General features: G+C 45.2%; 2 protein-coding genes across 6 annotated transcripts in view; one reads left to right on the top strand and one right to left on the bottom strand.

The window, feature by feature from the left end:
- Nucleotides 1-528: 528 nt before the first annotated feature.
- On the top strand, nt 529-11539 carry PGM3 (phosphoglucomutase 3). The gene is made up of 13 exons (XM_074150440.1): nt 529-692; nt 1235-1440; nt 2051-2235; nt 2746-2813; nt 3129-3262; nt 3419-3614; nt 5108-5265; nt 6491-6574; nt 7276-7374; nt 7701-7817; nt 8748-8870; nt 9760-9933; nt 10641-11539. Exons 2-13 carry the CDS (start codon nt 1237-1239, stop codon nt 10725-10727), a joined length of 1629 nt encoding a protein of 542 aa, XP_074006541.1. The 5' UTR covers nt 529-692; nt 1235-1236; the 3' UTR covers nt 10728-11539.
- A 26-nt stretch (nt 11540-11565) lies between these two features.
- Nucleotides 11566-19826, bottom strand: part of DOP1A (DOP1 leucine zipper like protein A) — a 51091-nt gene continuing 42830 nt past the window's right edge. For 4 of the 5 annotated variants that reach the window (XM_074150998.1, XM_074151001.1, XM_074151000.1 and 1 more), the window contains 4 exons: nt 19382-19437; nt 18323-18487; nt 16667-16796; nt 11581-12186 (listed from right to left, as the gene is read on the bottom strand). In XM_074150998.1, the coding sequence (XP_074007099.1) occupies nt 11881-12186; nt 16667-16796; nt 18323-18487; nt 19382-19437 (657 nt within the window). In that variant the 3' untranslated portion in view covers nt 11581-11880. Of the gene's footprint in view, nt 12187-14701; nt 14762-16666; nt 16797-18322; nt 18488-19381; nt 19438-19826 lie in introns of all 5 variants that reach the window. The other variant, XM_074150997.1, reaches the window with a different exon arrangement.

Below are 19826 nucleotides of genomic sequence, written 5' to 3'. Positions count from 1 at the left end.
GGTTTAGCACCAGAGGGAAACCCCGCTATTTTTAAAGGGCAAAATTCCCATTAAATACAGCTGGGTACAAAACCCTTTAATAGTTAGTCTCTCAGAGGCGTACTCCACAATCAAGCGGGAGAGGAGGCTGCGAGAGGCGAGGGGGATGCACACCCCTGGGCCTCGCATGCGCGCCGCCAGCCTCACCTGGCCCACAGGGCTTTCGACGGCCGCGGCAGAGGAAAGGCGGGAGCGCAGAGAGAGGCGACAGGTCTCTTCATACCGCCTCACCCGGTGAGGAAGCCGCCGGGGCGAGGGGAAGGAAAGAGGCGAGCAACTCTCAACCTAAGGTCGCCACCTCAGCTCGCCGGGCGGCCGTTAAACCGCCGCTGCGCGAGACGCGGCCGGGCGGGAGCGGGTCGCGCATGCGCGTGGTTGGCCACGCCCACTGTCAGTCAGGGCCGGGGGTTGGGGCCGGGGGGCGGGGCCGGGGCGGAGCCCTGGCCCCGCCTCCCCGGCCCCAACCCCCGGCCCTGACTGACAGTGGGCGTGGCCAATGGGCGGGCGCGGCGTGGGGGCGTGGCCCCGCCGGCTGCGGAAGGGGAGCTCTGTGGCGGCGGCGGCAGCGACTGGAGGCTGAGCGTGTTCGAGCGGGGCTCCGGTCTCATCGCGAGTGGGTGCCGGGTGGGTTCTGGAGCCCTCCGGCGTGGAGGGTAAGGGGTTGCTTTTGGTGGAGTGCTTCCGGCTGGCCGGCTCTCCCTTCCCCGGCCCTAACGGCCGTCTGCGTCTCGGGTTGCCTGAGGCGCGGGGTTGGGTCGGTGCAGGGCCGCCGTCCGAGTAAAACATGCAGGTGATGCTGCTGGAGGGTTTCCCTGTGGCTGTGAGGGCTTGAGGAGGGAGGACTAGGCCGCTTTTGAACTCAGAAGTTAATCTGTGGAGTCGCGGCCACTGAGTGGCTAGCGTTACAGTGAGAAGTGGCCAGCCCTTTGCAGTAACTTTATTTAGGATGCCTGGATGTGGCTGATTGAGGACGATGGCTCCCCTCACCTTCGTTGTCTGGTGAAATCTGGTGGAGCTCTGTTTATCCAGTGCTATACTGGGAATACAGGGGCTCCTTCATGGATCGCTCTGGTAGCGGTCCCCCTCACAGTCCCACTGAGGGATTTGATATGAAGGGTTTCATATCCAAATGCAACTGAATGAAACTGAATGACTTGACTTCTCTCACTTGTACCTGTGTTACTTCCTTCTCTAGAAATGGATACTGAAGCCCTTAAAAAATACTCGGCGTTGTATCCGAAACCCGCTGGACTCACTCTTCAGTATGGCACCGCTGGATTTCGCACCAAGGCTGAGCAGCTCAATCACGTCATGTTCCGCATGGGCTTGCTGGCAGTTCTCAGGTCCAAAGCCGTGGCGTCTACTATTGGCATCATGGTTACAGCGTCTCACAATCCTGAAGTAAGAACCACCTCTTCTTTAAAAAACAAGTAGATGTGATCAGTCTGGTAGAATCAGAGCTCTTCGTGGTACCGAGAAACCGGATCCTGAAGGCACTTGGACCTGCTAAAAGTGTCTGTTTAGCCTGTTCCCTGAAAACAGGGTCCCCGGCATGTTTGAAGTTCCTCTTTCCTGTACACACAAGCGTCATTTTCTCTCATGTGGAAATGCTGTAACGTAGGAATTTTGGCAAGCTGGGAGTACCCTTAAGAAGAAACAAACATTTGAGCAAAACCTGCAAGTTTAAAAAGTAAAGAGATGCAGTATTGAGACTTCCGCTGCTGTGGAGCATTCCAGGTTATTAGAATCTCCCCTTACATCATTTCAATGTCAAATGAATTTCATACCAAAATTGTAAGGGTGAAAAAGTTGGTTATTTAATATGCTGGTTACGTTACTTTTTGAGGCTTTTTGGAGATTTAAATAAACAGCTAAGTTACTGCTTCCCAGAAATGCTCTACATTTAAAGAAGCGATGTGAATGAACCATGTGCCGGCTTTCTTCAAAGAGATTTTAAGTTTCCCACTTTTAGGCTTACTGTATTTTGTTCATTGTTTTTTTTTTTCCTAAGGAAGATAATGGCGTAAAGCTGGTTGATCCTCTTGGAGAAATGCTGCACCCTTCCTGGGAAGAGTATGCCACACAACTAGCAAATGCAGAGGAGCAAGAATTACAGAAGATAATAACTGAGATCTGCCAAAAAGCAGCAGTGAACCAGCACAAAGATGCTTCAGTTTTTATTGGTAGAGACACCAGGTAATTACAAAATGCTGTAGGTATGTGCTGCTTTTATGGAAGTGCCAACGGTTTGTTCATGGGTTCTTCTGAATGTTTAGCCCTCCACAGCCAGATTATGGGGGGTTTTTATGCCTGGTCTGTTACCTGTTAATTTATGATTTTAGCAATAAACGAAAGTTTCCCAATGCTGTTCCTATTTTAGCTTCCCTGATAGTTACAAGAACTTCCTAGCGCTGCTTCTGAACAGGAAGCTTTAATGTAGGTTTGGGTTTTTGGGGGTTTTTTTTGTGGGTACCGTGTGATATTCACGTGTGTTCAGCATTTTACTTCTCTGCAATTCTCTGGGGTGGTGGCTTTCAAATTTATTTGTTGGGAGGCACCTACAATAGAAAAAGGTATGAATTTCTCCATATTGAATTAAGTCTACTGGCAGGAAGCTGGTAGAGCCTTCTTTCGCATGTGCTTCATTCTCATGTCCATGCAGAAATGTCTTCTGCAAAGGTTATCAGTGCATTTGTTGTTTTTCAGGCCAAGCAGCGAGAAACTTTCCCAGTCAGTAATCGATGGTATCTCTGTTCTAGGTGGTCAGTACTATGGTATGTTAAACTTCTCCCGTTCTAGTCTGATTTCAGGTTTTTACATAAATGTGACTGTGTTATGTAGCCCTAAAGCAGAAGCCCAGGCACCATTTCCATTTTTGCTTGTAATGATCTTCTTTCAGGGTAGTTGATGGCTTTAATGCAAGGGAGGGGTTTCATCTTTTCATAACAGAGCCTGAAAAATTTCATAGGGGTTTTCTTTCTGCACTGCATTCATCGGTTTATTGTAGAATAGCAAATACTGTACAACTTTTGTGGAGTCATTAATTGAGTGTTATATTTCTGAATGTTGTGCCTTTTATTTTATGCTAGACTATGGTCTGGTGACAACGCCGCAGCTACATTACATGGTCTGCTGTCAGAACACCCAAGAGCAGTATGGGAAAGCAACGCTGGAAGGTTATTATGAAAAACTATCCAAAGCTTTTACAGAACTGATAAAAAAGGTGAATGCTGGGTGTTGTCTTCTTCAGGCAAATGTCCAAAATTAATATCTTCTGTTTGTTCGCCTTTTTGGGTTGGAATTTTCGAATTCAGCGTGCCTCTAGGTGTGGTTTCACTGGGGTCTGAGTTCACTTTGCCTCTTCTTCCCTTGCCCTAAGTCTCCCAGCTCTGGAGAGAGTCAGAGGCACCTGAAGATCGACTGTGCCAATGGAATAGGAGCCCTGAAACTATCAGAAATGGAGCCCTACTTTCCAAAGGAGGTGCGAATTCACCTGTATAATGACGGAACCAAGGAGAAACTGAATCACTTATGTGGTGCAGATTTTGTGAAAGTTCACCAGAAACCACCTAGAGGTACGTGGTTGATAATTTCATGTCCTTTTACCTCCTCTCCGGATCTGAAAGCGCAGGGCCTAGCAATGGTGTATCTTCTTTGATTAAGCTGAGCTCCCTGTTTCTTACTGGGCGACTGCATGAACAGTTCTGCTTGTGCAATGGAAAGAGAATAGTAGGGCTGGGTTTGGCACATCCCGGGATTATGTGTGTCTAAACTGGAGCAGCCAATACGTCTCTGACTGGCTGAAGTATGTTTGACAATCTGCTCTGAATGTGGAGCTGGCGGAGTCCAGAGATCAGGCAGGACTAGCTCGTTGTTATTTACTTTACTTCCCCTGGTGTTATCAAGAAACATTTACATTGTGGGCTGGGACTGCAGCCACTTTTCCCGGTTCCTGAGGAAGAGCTGGGATAATTAGCAGCTTGGTGCCAGCAGAATGACTGATTGACATAAGGCAGTGAGGAAATTATTTCAACCAACATCGTGCAAAGCGCATAAAAGAAGATCCCTGAACTGGGGGAACAGGCTGGATGGGATATTAGGTTATTTGAGGCTAAACTGGGCTCTCCGTTTGACAACTGCACCCTCACTGCAGCTGCTAGTCAAATCTGAAAGCCAACATCCTAACCGTTCGCTGGAATAAATGATCTGATTTCTCTGAAGCGTTAATTGGTAACGGCTTCCTGTTTAAAGTCATGGGGAGTCTCAACCTGTTAAATGTCACGGTTGCTGTTACCTCGTGCTTTGGTTTGAGGACCTCAGTGGCGGTGGGATGTGTTGTCCTGTGTCACTGCAGGCAGACAGGAGAAGGAACAGGCAAATTTTGGGTGTAGCTTCCTGTGCTCTGAAGGATGAGGTGTGTCTGCTTGTGTACTAAAATGTGTTTTTCCAAGAAGGGGTTACAGGATGCAGACTCCTTTGGAGCTCCCTGCTGAGTCTGGACTCTGAAATCAGCCTGCAGTGTCTGAGAAATGGACTCTGAGGTTAATGTTAACTCTCCTGTTAATTCATGAGGTTAATCTTAAAGAAAAGCAAGACGTACCTTAATAAAAGAGCAGTTTGTTTTTGTGTGGCATTGCTCTGTCAGGTGGGGGCTGCTTCCTAGCTTTCTGTTAAGCCTGGAGAGTTTTTGAGGCAGGTACTCCTTATGCATTGTATACATTGTTGTATAAATTGAACATCAGGCAAACTAAACGTGAGGTATTTTACAGCCAGCAGATCTGCTCGTACGTTTTTTGTACAGCTCCGAGAAATCGTGGTGATGGGGCTGCGTTTTCAACAGCAGGATTTATGCGCCGCCTCCTGTCGTAACTGCACTTATGTGGTGGCTTTGCCGGCAATTGCAAGCCTCTTAATAAAAGCAACGTCTGTTTCAGAGCATTAGTTTTGAGTGTGTGTGTGTGTGTGTCTGCACAGAGCTCATTTCCGCATGTGATCCACGCTGGGACTAATTTAAACATTTTTGTGTCTTTTTCTCTCTAACTTGCATTTGTAACTCTGTGTGCACTAGGGCTGGACATGAAGCCCAATGAGAGATGCTGCTCATTTGATGGTGATGCAGATAGAATTGTTTATTACTATAAGGACACCACTGGCCATTTTCACTTAATCGATGGAGATAAAATAGCAACTTTAATTAGTATCTTCCTTAAAGAACTTCTTGCCAAGGTAACGTATGAAATGAACGCTGACACTTGAATTTGTAAAGTGTGAAATAGTCTAAGGGAGCTGTGTTAGTTTGTACGTATGCGGTCTCTCTACATCCGCCTAAAGTGAATCCAGTTTAAAAAGAGATCAGTCCTGGACCTCACTGGTACGACCAGAGTGTTGTTTTCACGAGGGTATGACTTCCACACTCCAAATAAAAAATCTGAGCACTGATATTTTAACCTGGAACTTTTTCTTAGTGGGAGAGAACTTTTCCAGTTTCAGTGTACAAAGCATTGATGTTCCATTCTCTTTGGTTTTTGTATCTTTCATTAATATTTCATTAATTTGGGGTTCAGTGCTTCCCTTAACATTTCTGCGAAGCTTTATGAAGGTTGGACCTTCCATTTACGTGAGAACTTGGTTGTGGCAGTGAAGGAGTTTGTAACGTCCTCATTCCAAACCCACTGTCTGCCACAGAGCATCCTCCCCCTGCAGGGGAGAGAGAGAAAAAGCTTTTCTTTTTCAGGAGTCCTCTTAGACTTGGTTTCTGTGACACTAAACCTAGATGAGGCACCCTGGCTTTGTTTTCTTAGAGACCAGCTCAGAAGAGACCAGCAGAGAAGGTGGCCAGTGAGGTGAACTTGTGCTTGCCACCAGCCTTGCACTGGAAGCTTTGACTTTCTCGCTTGTGTACGTGGCCTCGTGTAATGCCACGAGTCTGGCCAGTGCCCTGAGCTCGCTGAATGGGAAGAAGGGGCTTGGAAAGCCTAAAGCTTGGGGACCTGCTTCAAACTAGCCACAAAAAAACGTGATACACGAAGATTTGAACAGAATCCGTGTTGCCTTAAACATATGGAAGTTCTCTGGGAGAGAATTCCTCTGATGCACAGGAGTTTTAAGTGTCTGTAAGAGAACATATGTTTAATACGTATGTTATTGGGTATTAGGAAAATTTTTACCCTGAAAAGGTTATTAAGCCTTGGAATGGGCTGCCCAGGGAAGGGGTTGAGGCACCATCCCTGGAGGTATTTAAAAGAGGGGTTGACATAGAGCTTAGTGACATGGGTTAGTGATGGTTTTTATCAGAGTTAGGTTGATGGTTGGACTAGATGACCTTAAAGGTCCCTTCCAACCCAGACAATTCTATGATTCTAATAATTCTGATTATCCTTCCATTTCTTCTACTCCTCTGGCCGTGTGTCTGTCAGACAGTAAAGCACATTTTGCTTCTTGGTTTGCTCAGGTGGGACAGACCTTGAAGATGGCAGTGGTACAAACAGCATACGCCAACGGGAGTTCGACACGCTATCTCGAGCAAACACTGAAGGTATTCTCCTTTTTTTTTTTTTGTTTGCCTGGTAGTTTCCTCCAAATGTTGCTTACTGCAAATTTGTTTACTTTTAAAACCAATGCTACTGTAATATGATTGCCAGGAAAACTTCACCTAGGCTAAAATAAATGAGTCTTTCAAACCTTGCAGTAGCGAGTAAATTCTTGGTGGTAAAGGAAACGCAAGCGAGCAAAGCTGAAAAAGTTCTAGTCAGCTTTTACTAGTTTAAAAAAAAAAGTTTGGCAAAAGCTAAACAAAAATCCCTTGTTAGTTCTGGAACAAGTTGTGGGTTTTATGGCTTTGCAAGGAAGTGAGTCGGTAGAGGCTCCTCGGTACTTCAACACGGGCTGCTTCGTCTTCTGCAACAGGCTAAATGTTGTTCACTGCAGAAACCGAGCTAAGGCATTATTTCAGTTTAGATAGAAATCTGGTGTGTTCCCTCGAATCGTAAAATGAATCATGGTTTTTCTTGGGTTGGGGTTTTGCTTATTTATTTAAAAAAGAAAAGTAAAAAAAAAATAAATCAGCCTTTATTTCCAGTTGAATAAATGAAATCTTTTGAATTGGATCTGCAGAAATAGTGGATAATTGTAGCTCTGGGGAGGTTGGTTTCTAACAGCCCGGGCTGGTGCTCAGCTCCTGGCACTTCTCCCGCAGTTCCCGTCTGTGGAGGAGTCTCTAACCCTGATGTTCTGCAGGTACCTGTGCACTGCGTCAAAACGGGAGTCAAACACTTGCATCACAAGGCCCAGGAGTTTGATGTGGGTGTTTATTTTGAGGCAAACGGACACGGTACGGTAAGTATGAGCACGTAATGCGTAAGATCAGCCACTACCTACAAAGTTTTAGTTGGATTAGCTGGAGAAGAAGGTCTTTCACTTCCTGTTTATGCTTATAATCAGGACTTTTCTCTCCTTGTTTGAGAACGACTTGTTTCCACCTGTTTTTATCATAGTATTGCCACCAACTCCTCTGTGTTTTATGTTGGGATGGGAATTCCCAGTAACAAACATTAATCATGGTTATTTGGGCTTAAATGGTAGAATTTTTTTTTCCTCATTGCCACGCACATCCTAGTTCGTGATGTGGGCTGCTCTTGACAAACTCATCTTTTTTATTCTAGGTATTATTTAGCAAAGCTGCTGAAACTAAAATAAGACAACTGGCAAAAGAGGAGAAAGATGATGAAAAAAGAGAAGCAGCAAAAGTGCTTGAAAACATGATTGACCTGATTAATCAGGTAAAAACTGTGAGAAACAAATCACTCTCTTGGTAATCATGGGACTAACCCCGTTTGTGAGTACGGGGGGGGGGTTCCATGAGAGAGGCCAAGAACAAAAGGGTGGGAACAGTCATTTTTAGAAAGATTTAAGACACTCTTGTGAGTGGATGCAGAATCTGGTGCAGTCTTCTGCCTTCAGGCCCCAAAGAAGGGGTGGGACAGCGTGGGAACCCAGTGATAGGATGTGACTTGTTCATGATTCACAGAGTCACAGAATGACATGGGGTTGGAAGGGACCTCTGGAGATCATCCAGTCCAACCCCCTGCCAGAGCAGGTCCACCCAGAGAAGGTTGCACAGGAACATGTCCAGGCGGGTTTGGAATGTCTCCAGAGACAGAGACTCCACCACCTCTCTGGGCAGCCTCTTCCAGGGCTCTGCCACCCTCACAGGAAAGAAATTCATCCTCATGTTTAGATGGAACTTCTTACGTTCAAGTCGGTGCCTGTTCCCTCTTGTCCTGTCACTGGTCACCGCTAAGAAAAAACTGGCCCCATCCTCCTGACACCCACCCTTTAAGCATTTACAGGCGTTGATCAGATCCCCCCTCAGTCTTCTCTTCTCCAGACTAAAAAGACCCAAGTCCCTCAGCAAGTAATCTTTCAGCTGATGTTTTTCACTCATTTCTGCGATACAGGAGGCTGGGGGTGTTCCAGTGCCCATGTCCACACAGCCCTGGGATTCCCTGAGTTGGCACAGATGTTGCTCCTGGGGGGTAGTGCCAAATTGTTCTTCACAGGACAAACAAAACAACATCACTCCTGAAACCAAGCAACCAACCACCCTCAGGCTGCATTTTCACTCTCTTCAGCTGGAAGTTCACTGATCAAATCACTCTTTGTTTCTCCACTGTTGACCACTCCACTGTTTCTTCCCTTCCCGTTGACAGACAGTGGGTGACGCCATCTCAGACATGTTGGTAATCGAAGCCATCCTGGCTCTGAAAGGGCTGACGGTGCAGCAGTGGGACGCCCTCTACACCGACCTTCCCAACCGGCTGCTCAAGGTCCAGGTGAGTTGCACCCCGTGCTGACTCGGGTCTCCTGGACCCCTGCTGTGGGCACCTCTTGCCTGCATGTATTTAAATAAGCTTTATTTTAAAGATGAAAAAACTTGAATTTTTTGTAACTCGAATATTCAAGCTCTTCTTTACCTTCTCCAGTATTCAAAGTGCTTGAGCAGAACTGGCTCCTACGTGGTAGCATTCTGTTGGACACAGTAAGGGACCTCTGGGCTCTAAATTAACCAGAGGAGAGGGTTTAAGTTTTCTGATCTACTGGGAGAAGCTGCAGGTTCATTCAGAGGCTGATCACGGAGGCAAGTTCAGAACTGACCATTTTTCCAAACCAAGCAGCTGAGTCCTACCAGGACCTTAGAGCCCCTTCCAGCACCTAAAGGGGCTCGAGGACAGATGGGGAGGGACTCTTGATCAGGGAGTGGAGTGATAGGACGAGGGGTAATGGTTTTAAACTGAAAGAGGGGAGATTGAGAGGAGATCTCTGGAAGAAATTCTTTGCTGTGAGGGTGGTGAGACACTGGCCCAGGTTGCCCAGAGAAGCTGTGGCTGCCCCATCCCTGGAGGGGTTCAAGGCCAGGCTGGATGGGGCTTTGAGCAACCTGGTCTGGTGGGAGGTGTCCCTGCCCAGGGCAGGGGGGTTGGAACTGGATGATCTTTAAGGTCCCTTCCAATCAAAACCATTCTATGATTTTAAGACTTGGTTAATACACGCTGAGCAGTAACTGAGCAGGGATCCCACAGTGTTGGAATTAAGCAGGGAACTCTCAAACTGAGCTCTTCTTCAGGCAACACAACACCTCAAATGCTGTAGTTCTGTCTTACCTGTGACCTTTTTTAATTCCGCTCCAGCACAAAAATAAAGGGGCTGTTTCTGATGCCGCAGGTGGCAGACAGGCGAGTTATTGACACAACGGATGCGGAAAGGCGGGCGGTCACACCACCGGGGCTACAGGAGAAAATTGATGCACTTGTGAAGAAGTACAAACTGTCACGGGCGTTTGTCCGTCCGTCGGGAACGGAAGATGTAGTCCGAATATACGCTGAAGCAGAGACACAGGTCAGAGCTTAAAGTACTTGTATCTGAAGTGGGATTTGCTTATGTTAAACCGTCTTCTACTGAGCACTGAGTGATAGAGGGAGAAAGATGTTTACATCCTCATTTAATCACACTTGGCGGGTGCTAACTTTGGAAAAAACAGAGTGATCACAAAAAGCCTCTTTGGATTTTCTTTTTCAAAACCCCCCTGGACACGTTCCTGTGCAACCTGCTCTGGGTGACCCTGCTCTGGCAGGGGGTTGGACTAGATGATCTCCAGAGGTCCCTTCCAACCCCATATCATTCTGTGATTCTGTTTGATGTTCTCAATGCTTGTCTTTAAAAGCTAAATGTTTATAAAGGCAGATTTGACACTAAGTGATTTTGAAAAGAAAAAAGTCAGCCTTCTGAGAAGTCACGGTTAAGAAGTGTTACCAAAGCAGCCCATAACTGCATGATTTCATAAGAGGCAAAATAAAAAAATATAAACTTTGGCTGCTGTTAAGAGTTAGCCAACATGTGAACTTAAAGTTGACAGCAAAAGCAGTGGTCCTGCTCTTCCCCCTTCTTCCTGCCAGCACGACCACAGCGGCAGAAGATCCCAGGACGACAGAGCAAAGTAGGGAAACGCAGTGTTTGCAGAAAAACGCTTGTCTTAATATCACATATTTGCTCTAACTGTCTCGTGCTGACATGACCAAGTAACTGACTTTTAAAACACTCCCCAGGAGACGGCGGACGCCCTCACCCATGACGTGAGCCTGGCCGTTTACCACCTGGCTGGTGGAAGAGGAGCACCCCCCCAGCCCATATAACGACTGATACAACTGCAGTTAAAGTGCATAACTTGACTTATTTCTTTTAAATATGATTTTCTTTACCATTTGCTAATGTGGACATACTCAACCCTTCCTGAGAGCAGCAAGGATTCATCAGAACTAAGCAGAGTATAATTCTGCTTATTCTTTACCTCTGTTAGAAACTTACCTCTTAATGAGAGGCTCTTGCTGCTGAATTACACTCCCCCTGCCCCCAGTTTGTCTCAAGTGACTTAAAGGTGACAGTCAGGGGCCTAATCATGCCCAGAAGGAATTCTGTCCCCCTCCCGCAGTGTATTTCATAGGTTATTGTCACCTTGTGCCTGAAGTCCACCTCCTACACCCTCAGCGCACCTGCGGTAGCTGCTGCAGAAACTTGCCCCATCGTCACCCAGTGGAAGGCAGAGATGGTCACTGGTCTTGACATTCCGTTCACCTCAGTTGAAGGGGGAAATAATATAATGAAAGAGCATTTGCAAATAATAATGTATGACTGCAATAATATTAATCATTAGCTACTTTTATGAAATTCAAGTATTGCTTAGAAAGGAATTTGCTGTAACGGCCTTTATAATCACTTTTAAGAGGGAAGGGACAGAGACAAGTTTGTCTTCTGCGGCCGTTACTACTCCCCAGCGGTGCCGAGGGGCAGGGACACGGGATGCAATGGTTTAAATACACAAGTGTCGTCCTCCTCCGCGTAGTTCAGTTCAGGGCATCTACCTCTGACAAATGTATTTTTCAGTGTATTAACTCCTGGCATAACGGCATTTTCCAGATCACTAAATAAGCACAAATTCCAATGGATCAAAAGAAAAAAAAGAGGACAAAAATAAACTGGAAACAAATTGAAAAAATGTGCACCTTGTATTTTTTTTTTTTTTTTAGGATTTTTAAAGACGGAACTCAAGACAACAAAAACATGGACTGTAAATAGTAGGCACCATAATCAATATGAGCCACCAATATTTAAACTTGATTCAGGCCACATCCAGAACTTTTCTCTCTTATTTACAAATATTTAACTTAAATACAACATGAAGTATTTCATTACATACAAAGTAAGAAAAGAATACTATACAACTGGGAAAGATACAGTATCTCATTTAAATAGTTACACTACATATAAGCTGAATAGTACCGGTTTGGTTCATGTTTTTATGATGCCTTCAAGGAAATCCTTCTCGACCATTTCCTCTATCTTTTGTCTTGCTTTGCTGGAGAAGGTCTTGAGGGTCTCCATTTTTATGTCCTTACTTGGAAAGCAGTTGGGGTAAAGGACAGGGCTCCCTGAGTGTCCCACACACCTGCTCGTGACCTTGCTGTTAAAGACTTGGCTGAGCACGTTGAAGAAAGGCAAAAGCTGCTCGATGCTGCGAACGGTGTAAATGGTTAAAAGCAAGTGACCCGGTTCCCAACTGAGTGTCTTCCCTGAGCTGTCCTCCTCTGGGTTTTTCTGTAAATACAGAGAAATGGGAAACAACACAGGTCAAACCAGATCAAAATCATAGCTTCATAGAATGGTTTGAGTTGAAAGGGACCTTAAAGATCATGGAGTTCCAAACCCCCCCTTGCCCTGGGCAGGGACACCTCCCACCAGACCAGGTTGCTCAAAGCCCCATCCAGCCTGGCCTTGAACCCCTCCAGGGATGGGGCAGCCACAGCTTCTCTGGGCAACCTGAAAATAAAAGACTGATGCCCAATAAAGTATTATCAGTTTCTCTCTGATAACACTCGCCAGCTTTAGTGACAATAAACCCCACAGGAAGTTACAACAGAAATGAAGCATTTTCACTTTGAAGTTATAAGTTCAGAGTTTTCAGGGAGAACAAATGCAGCGCTGGTTTTAGTATCGGAAATAACACACACGGAGGCTCCGAGCAAACCCTTGAAGTTGTCCTCAAAGGAAAATGCTTCAGTTATTTACCGTGTTTTCCCAGCAGATCTGGATTGCACACCTTCCATTCCACGGTGGGAATTTGAAGGGCGAGAATTTCAGGAACCCCGCCAGCGAGGGCAGCAGTCACAGCCCAGAGGTCCCAGGCAGTGGCAGGACACTGCTGTGACCCTGCTCAGGGTCACCTTCAATACCTTAAATATTTGATGTTTGGAGTCAATCTGAAAGGACCCTTCCAACCGAGACAATTCTATGATCTGCAGACTGAAGTACCTGAGCACTAACATCCAGCTGCTTATATGGTAATCTTCACTAGTTTTCCTTTTTTTTTTTAAAGTCCAAAACCATATTTAAATCTAGACACTAAGGTACTATCCCCTCTAGAAACGCCTTGTTTGGGCAGTTACTGACAAACCAGTGTGGAGAGCTTCCACCGTGAAGCTGAGTTCCAGCAATACTGGTTTTTATTCTGTTGAGGAAGGAGACGAGAAGGACAAAGACCACATCAAGGAGAGGCACCTCCTGCTCCACCTCTGCTCGGGGGATCGGGTCCGAGACCCCCACAGTCTGCAGCTTTGGAATGAAAAGGGAAAGAAAAGGAAGGAACAGCAGCGGAAGCAGAGCAGAAGGTAAGGACTAGCGACTGCACAGCCTTTGAGCAAACAGCTTCTTCGAGAGATGATACTTCAGCAAATGCAGTTTTGGCCCTTTAAATGAAGCAACTGGACAGGGAACTGCTGGAGGGGGTACAGCAGAGGGCTACAAAGATGATGAGGGGCCTGGAGCATCTCTCTTGTGAGGAAAGGCTGAGGGACTTGGGTCTTTTTAGTCTGGAGAAGAGAAGACTGAGGGGGGATCTGATCAACACCTATAAATACTTAAAGGGTGGGTGTCAGGAGGATGGGGCCAGTCTTTTTTCAGTGGTGCCCAGTGACAGGACAAGAGGGAACGGGCACAAACTTGAACAGAGGAAGTTCCACCTAAACATGAGGAAGAACTTCTTTCCTGTGAGGGTGGCAGAGCCCTGGGAGAGGCTGCCCAGAGAGGTGGTGGAGTCTCCATCTCTGGAGACATTCCAAATCCGCTTGGACACGTTCCTGTGGGACCTGCTCTGGGTGACCCTGCTGTGGCAGGGGGGTTGGACTAGATGATCTCCAGAGGTCCCTTCCAACCCCATATCATTCTGTGATCCTGTGAACTGTCTTGCAGTTCAGGAGCCTGCGTGACATCCATTACACAAAAGCCAATTAGGTTTAAGTTAAATATGAGTGTATTTAGTATTTTAACCTGCTGGTTTGGCTCCCTGTCACAGATTACCATTGTAGCTCTACAAGTCTCAAGAAAAGGCAGAGTTGTTGATGCCTCCTGCTTTTAATGAAACTACTAGCTTTTAAAATTTCTCCTTTAAAATAAACCTCACTCTGGAATCACAGAAGAGAGGCTTTTCAGTCCTGGGTCTCTGCCGTGCTCAGCGTTACCCGGGGTGAGCTTGGGCCCCTCCAGCTCCAGCAAGGGCCAGCCTTACCCCCAGCAGCCGACCCGACGGGGAGCAAACGCTCCTCCTCCTCCTCCTCCTGGGCAATGAGATACAGCCCCTCCAAGCCATTTCCTCATGGCAGCATCTGCTGCAAACACCGCTAACTCCTCAGGTACTTTAAAACAGCAGTTAATTTGACCGAGACCAATTAGGGATTGTGTGTTTCGCACCTGCCATTTGGCAATAATTATTTTATTATTTAATTTTATAATTATTGTGATCATAATTCTTCTTAGAACTAACACTGATTTTTTGTAATTTGTTTTGTGCAGGAAACCAACGTAAAAGTAAGTTTTTAAAGTTGGTTGCCTACATGAAATAGATTACAAAAAGTTAGCAAATACATTTTTACGTTATCTATAAAAATAAGGGCCCTCACGATTCTTTCGCTTCAAAAAAAATCTCTCAGCTTTGTCCTCTCACAAGACTGACGTCTCTCAGCTCTTACTGAGAGCTCAACACCGCCCAGGGCCTCGAGGTGATGGTATTATTATGGCGAGCTTGTTTCACAACTCAAGCATCAAAGGCCACCCTCACCTGATGCTTGGCCATCTCCATTCCCTCCAAAACCACCGCCTTAAAGTCCTCCTGTTTGTCCTGTGGAAGGAAAGAGGAGAACTTTCAGACTGCATTTCATATATCAAAGGAATACTTTGCCGTGAAGGCCGTGCGGTTGCTGGGTTGGATGCTGTGCTTCAGCTAAAAAATAAAATCACCCGCCCCGAAGAGTCCGTGGTCCAGGAAGGGCAGACTCTGGAGCAAATGTGACCGAGGCACTGCCCGCTTGGTCTTCTCTTTATGGCCAGTAGTGCCAAAGGAAGTTTTGAAGCACATTTCCTTCACACAACAGAGCCTGAGCAACACCATTCTACATCAATCTGAAGGAAAATTAAGATCCCCTGGAACATTTTGCTCAGAAACCATTATTTGCTAAGAAAAACCCGCAGCTACACGCAACAGAATTCTCCCCTGCGCAGAGAGGAAATGGCCTGGAAGTCTGTATTCATTACCTGGCGTTTATCTCGCCATCACACCCCTCGCTATGCTTCCCAGTGTGGAACTGCTGCTGGGACTGAGGGGGTTCCAGAAATCCCAGCAGGTTTTCTATATTCTTGAAGCATCCTGTGGCAGTCCTGACTTCAGGCATCTATCTCGACATACGGTACTTACCAGCGTGTATATTTTATGCATCTCATATTGTTTATAATTCACGTGGAGAGATTATTTGGAGCGTGACAGCTTTCTAACAGGTGTAGCGCTACACGGAACATCAGGGAGAGAGGCTCTGCCTGATTAGCAGTCACTCAAAACTGATTATTCCTTTATACAGGTGAGAAGAGAAATTTAGTCTCATCTTCACGGTTCAAAACCAGTAAAATGAAGAATGCAGGTGTGCTTCAGCTACTTCTTTTATCCCCTAGAGGTGTGAGCCTTGCTCAAATAGCTCAGATCTGCCTGCAACCAACTTATCCCTAAATTTTATGCAGCCACTTGTATGTCAGCAGTAGTTTCTTTAGCCGGTAAAAACACTCATTAGAGATTGTAAATGTAGTAGCTACAGCAAGCAGCCAGTGTTACAGCCCTGACAGTGGGAAGGAAGCCCAAGAATGAAGCTTCAAACCTTTCTCCCACACATCTTCGAGCTTCCTTCCCTCTTTCCCTGGCCCACCAGTAACCCTTCCCAGTGAGGTGCCTCTGTCCTCACAGCAGGGGCAGCAAAAGTACCCGACAGCAACTTCCTTACTTTGTGGCAGCAGAAGGCAGCTCCCTGGGACAGGGCTTGGCCAGTTTCCACCAGTTTCATTAGCGGATCAGACCTCCACCCCACCCAAACTCAGCTGTTAATATACCTCAGGCACCAAAATAATGACAGTCCTAATTACGCTCCCACTCCACAAACTGCAGCCAAGATTTCCCCAGAACTGTTTCTTTCTGCTTTCTTCCAGTCATCACAACTGCTTCAGGGAAGAAACCCAGCCCTCCTGGGCTCTGCTGCCTCAAAACTCTGGATTCTGTCATTTTTAGGAATGCAACAGTTTTCCAACTATTTAAATGTCATCATTATTAACAAAAAATGCTTTTCTGCTTCAAAATGCAGTTAGTTATACTGGTATCCACATATATGACTGGCTACCTGAAAGCAATTTTATGTTAAAATAGATTAGACACTGAAGCTTATTTTACTTTTTACTCAGTAATACTTTTAATGGAAAACTCTAAACTCACCGACCATAGTCTTTTTTTGACCATCACAGGTTTGAGGGCTTTTTTTTGGTTGGTTTGTTTATTTTCTTTTTTTTTTTTTTTTTGGTGTTTTATTTTATGGTTTTTGCCTGATACCGAGTTGAGATTACTCCAGTGGGAATCTCCCACACCGGCTAGACTCCTTTCCATTCTTCATTGTTAAAAAAACCACCCCAATATCCAAAACAAAACCAGTGCTGTAAGTTACTGTACATGAAAATTATCAGTGACAAGCAAAATGGGAAGAAAATAAGATACCTTTGCCTTTTTTCGCAGCAGTTTTGCTAGACGCACCACATAGGGTTTGAATTCCCTCTGATGTGTGCCCTGCCTTCGTACTTCCAAGCCCGAATCATCTGATGCTTCTGGAATAAAAGCCCAACGATACCTGTCATGAGATAACACAAGCAGACGTTATCCTTACAGAATGAGCAGGCTCTTCTGCTAGATCAAGGAATAGGAGTCGGATGAGGAGATCTGACTTGGTATTTAAGAAAGAGGAGGAAAAAAAACCCAACCCACTGAAAAAACCAGCAGTATCTGACAAGAAAGAAAAGGAAAGGTGCATTCTGGAAAGCAGGAGGTAACGTGGCTGAGAATGTAGTATTTTCTTTCTCATTTAGAGTTTCTTGAAGTATTTATGGATGCCAAGAGTAAGATAAGGCAGAGAAGCTGAAAAACAACAGCAGTGTTCACACCTTCATGGTGTGCAAGGGAACCGAAAGCGATTCTGAATTATAAAATAGGGAAGTTACTTAAAACACTTTGCTGCTTACTGTAACACACAAAATATTCTCCGTATACCATGTTGGTAAGAGAAACTCATTTATTTCACATATTCATAGGCTAACGAGACCAAGTGGACCGCTCCTCCCCTCCAACCTTGCTGCACTGCAGAGACTGGCTACTTGCATTATAAACTATAAAGGAAATCAAAGTTTCTGTCCTTAAAAACTTCAAGCCAAGCCTCCATGAGAGTGCCATAAAAGACAGTGTGATTCAGCGTTGACTACTGTCATTCCAGAAATGCACAGTAATGACCTAAATAACATTAGGCTGGCTAATAATGGGCATTAGGACAGCTTGGAGAACCAAATTATGAGCCAAATCCCCAGAAAATAAAATAAATCAATGACCCTTGAATATTAGCTTTAGATTTAGAAATCCTACACAAACTGACACAGTGCGTGCAAGTCCTTTCACCCTCTAGCCCACACCAGCATCTTTTAAATAAGAGGATAATTTGAGATGACCAAACATGCACAGAGCTGGCCAGGGCAGCAGCTCTCACATGAGCAGTGTAAAGGAAGAAATGAGACACGTTTCTTTTGTCCTTGGTGGCCTCCCGTTTCCAGGGTCTTCAGCGAATGTCATTTTTGCATTCATTTTTTTCCCAACAGAAGAGGCTGGCACAGGGGCCGAGGAGGCAGTTTGCACACAGGAACGCTACCGACTGAGAAAACCCCCTGGAGTTCCCTTCACAAGCGGGTCTGTTGCAACATCTCACAGTCAGGTCAGGCAGAAGCAATTTCAGCGAGTCACACCGAGACGACGGAGAGTCCTCCGGTCTCAGGCATTAGTCACCGAGATGTGGGTGTATTTTGGGTTCTTAGACATTACCGCAGCTAAATACTTTAAAAATGACATACTCGAATAAATCACTATCACTGATTATCTCACAAGTGCGGAGAATCTCTTGCCACAGGCTAAATCAAACAGCTTGAACTCATTTTGTGTGTAGCATCATTTACTCCGGGGGCCACTCTGACACTGGGAGGGAATGAACTGTGGGCTGCCCTGGGTGAAGACCAGGAAAGGCAAGGAAATAGGAAAACAAGGACTTTTATACACTAGAATTTTACCAAGAAGCACGGTTAAACCTTCAAAACTTCAATGACAGCATCTTCTACTCACATCTGAAACTGAGGGAGGTTTTCAGACGGTAAAGCTAGGGCCAAGTCCAGAAATTTGCAAGCGGACAAGTAGAGGTTCAACCACCTCTGGCTGTTGTAGGACGTGGAGAAACCATTGCCACCCGTGTATGTCGTCTCCAGACCAGCAACAGATGGACCAGAAGTTCTGAAATAAATTATAGCAGGCAGATGAGTCATTAACAGCCTTCTGCTGTTATGGGAACATCATCTTACTTACTGCCTTCAAACACATAACTTAATCCTGAATCCATAAATTAAACCAGAACATTGCAAGCCTGTGCTAAGGGTGGAATTCTGTATGTTTAGAGATATATATGATAAAACATTAATATCTAATAAACATGTTACACTGATGAGTATCTCATTCTCATCAGACATCTAAATTCAGAGAAAGTTTAAAATTGCCAGTTATGTTGATATTACTTTATTTTAGGGAAAAATTCTTCAAAAGAACAAAGAGAATCTAGAAAAAAAAAAAAAGTGAAGAACAAGACTCAAACAAATAACTCCCCCTGGTTTTTTTGAGCCATCTGCCCATACTGCCGGCACTGACTGAAATTGGAACACATTGTGCAGAAGGTAGATGGGATAGAAATGGACAATGAAACAAGAAAAATTATCTGCCTCCTCTTTCCGTCTAGCACTAGAAGAAACCACATTTTTATATAAGCAACAAAAAAAGTGCATCAATCTTATTCCAAATATACATCTGATAAGCTATAAAGTCATACCATGCCTATTTAAGTGCAGAAGCACTGTCATTTTAGCCAGGAAGACGCTGCAAGAACATACTTGTATTGCATAATTTACCTCAGTTGTTTATGAGCAATCTGACAGTGGGATTATTTTTTTTATCATTTTTCCTCTGAACAGTATGTTCCTGGTAGTGCAGTCAGACTGAACTACTCCTCACTTGTGCTTTTTATGTGAGCTTGACAAATCTTTCCAAGACAAGTTATTCTAAAGAATGACTCGGCTGCCCATCAGCGTGCCAGCAGACTGCTAGCAAGTTAAACAAGTGGGAAGTTCATAAGTTTACCTGGAAATGTCTTCATCAGCAGTGAGCTCCTGTTCCATCAGTAAAAATACTTGTACCTGAAGATCAAATGTTACATTTTAATGCCATTTTTTAATGAACCGTGACTCAGGAAAATGCTGTAGGGAAACTTGAGTAATAAGCCTTAGAAGAACTGTCGTTTGGAGCTTTATTTCCATTCCTGGATGATGAAATAACCCACTGAACTATGACTGGACACTGGCACCCTGGAATTTTTTATCCCTTACATATAGCCTGAGTGGCACAAGGGCTGTATATGAAACCTATGACTTTTATGGCCAGGAAAGCTCAATAAAGGCTAATCACCTTCCCTACTGACAAAGAGAGCCCAGCAGACAGCAAGACCTAAAGGAACTGAGAATAAAGAATCACACAAAGCAGCAAACTCGGGTGTGAATTCCCAGAGATGACACAGTCCTGTCCAGCA

Source organism: Numenius arquata, chromosome 7 (assembly GCF_964106895.1).
Source record: "Numenius arquata chromosome 7, bNumArq3.hap1.1, whole genome shotgun sequence".
NCBI lineage: Eukaryota > Metazoa > Chordata > Aves > Charadriiformes > Scolopacidae > Numenius > Numenius arquata.
The sequence above is the reverse complement of the archived record's forward strand: the minus strand, read 5'-3'. Positions and strand labels throughout refer to the sequence as shown.

Excerpts from the sequence above, each read along its gene's own strand:
- PGM3 (XM_074150440.1), top strand. The coding sequence starts at position 1,237 with ATGGATACTGAAGCCCTTAAAAAATACTCGGCGTTGTATCCGAAACCC. Across the intron at positions 2,814-3,128 it reads TCTAGGTGGTCAGTACTATG|ACTATGGTCTGGTGACAACG; the intron begins GTATGTTAAACT and ends ATTTTATGCTAG. Across the intron at positions 3,615-5,107 it reads TCACCAGAAACCACCTAGAG|GGCTGGACATGAAGCCCAAT; the intron begins GTACGTGGTTGA and ends TGTGTGCACTAG.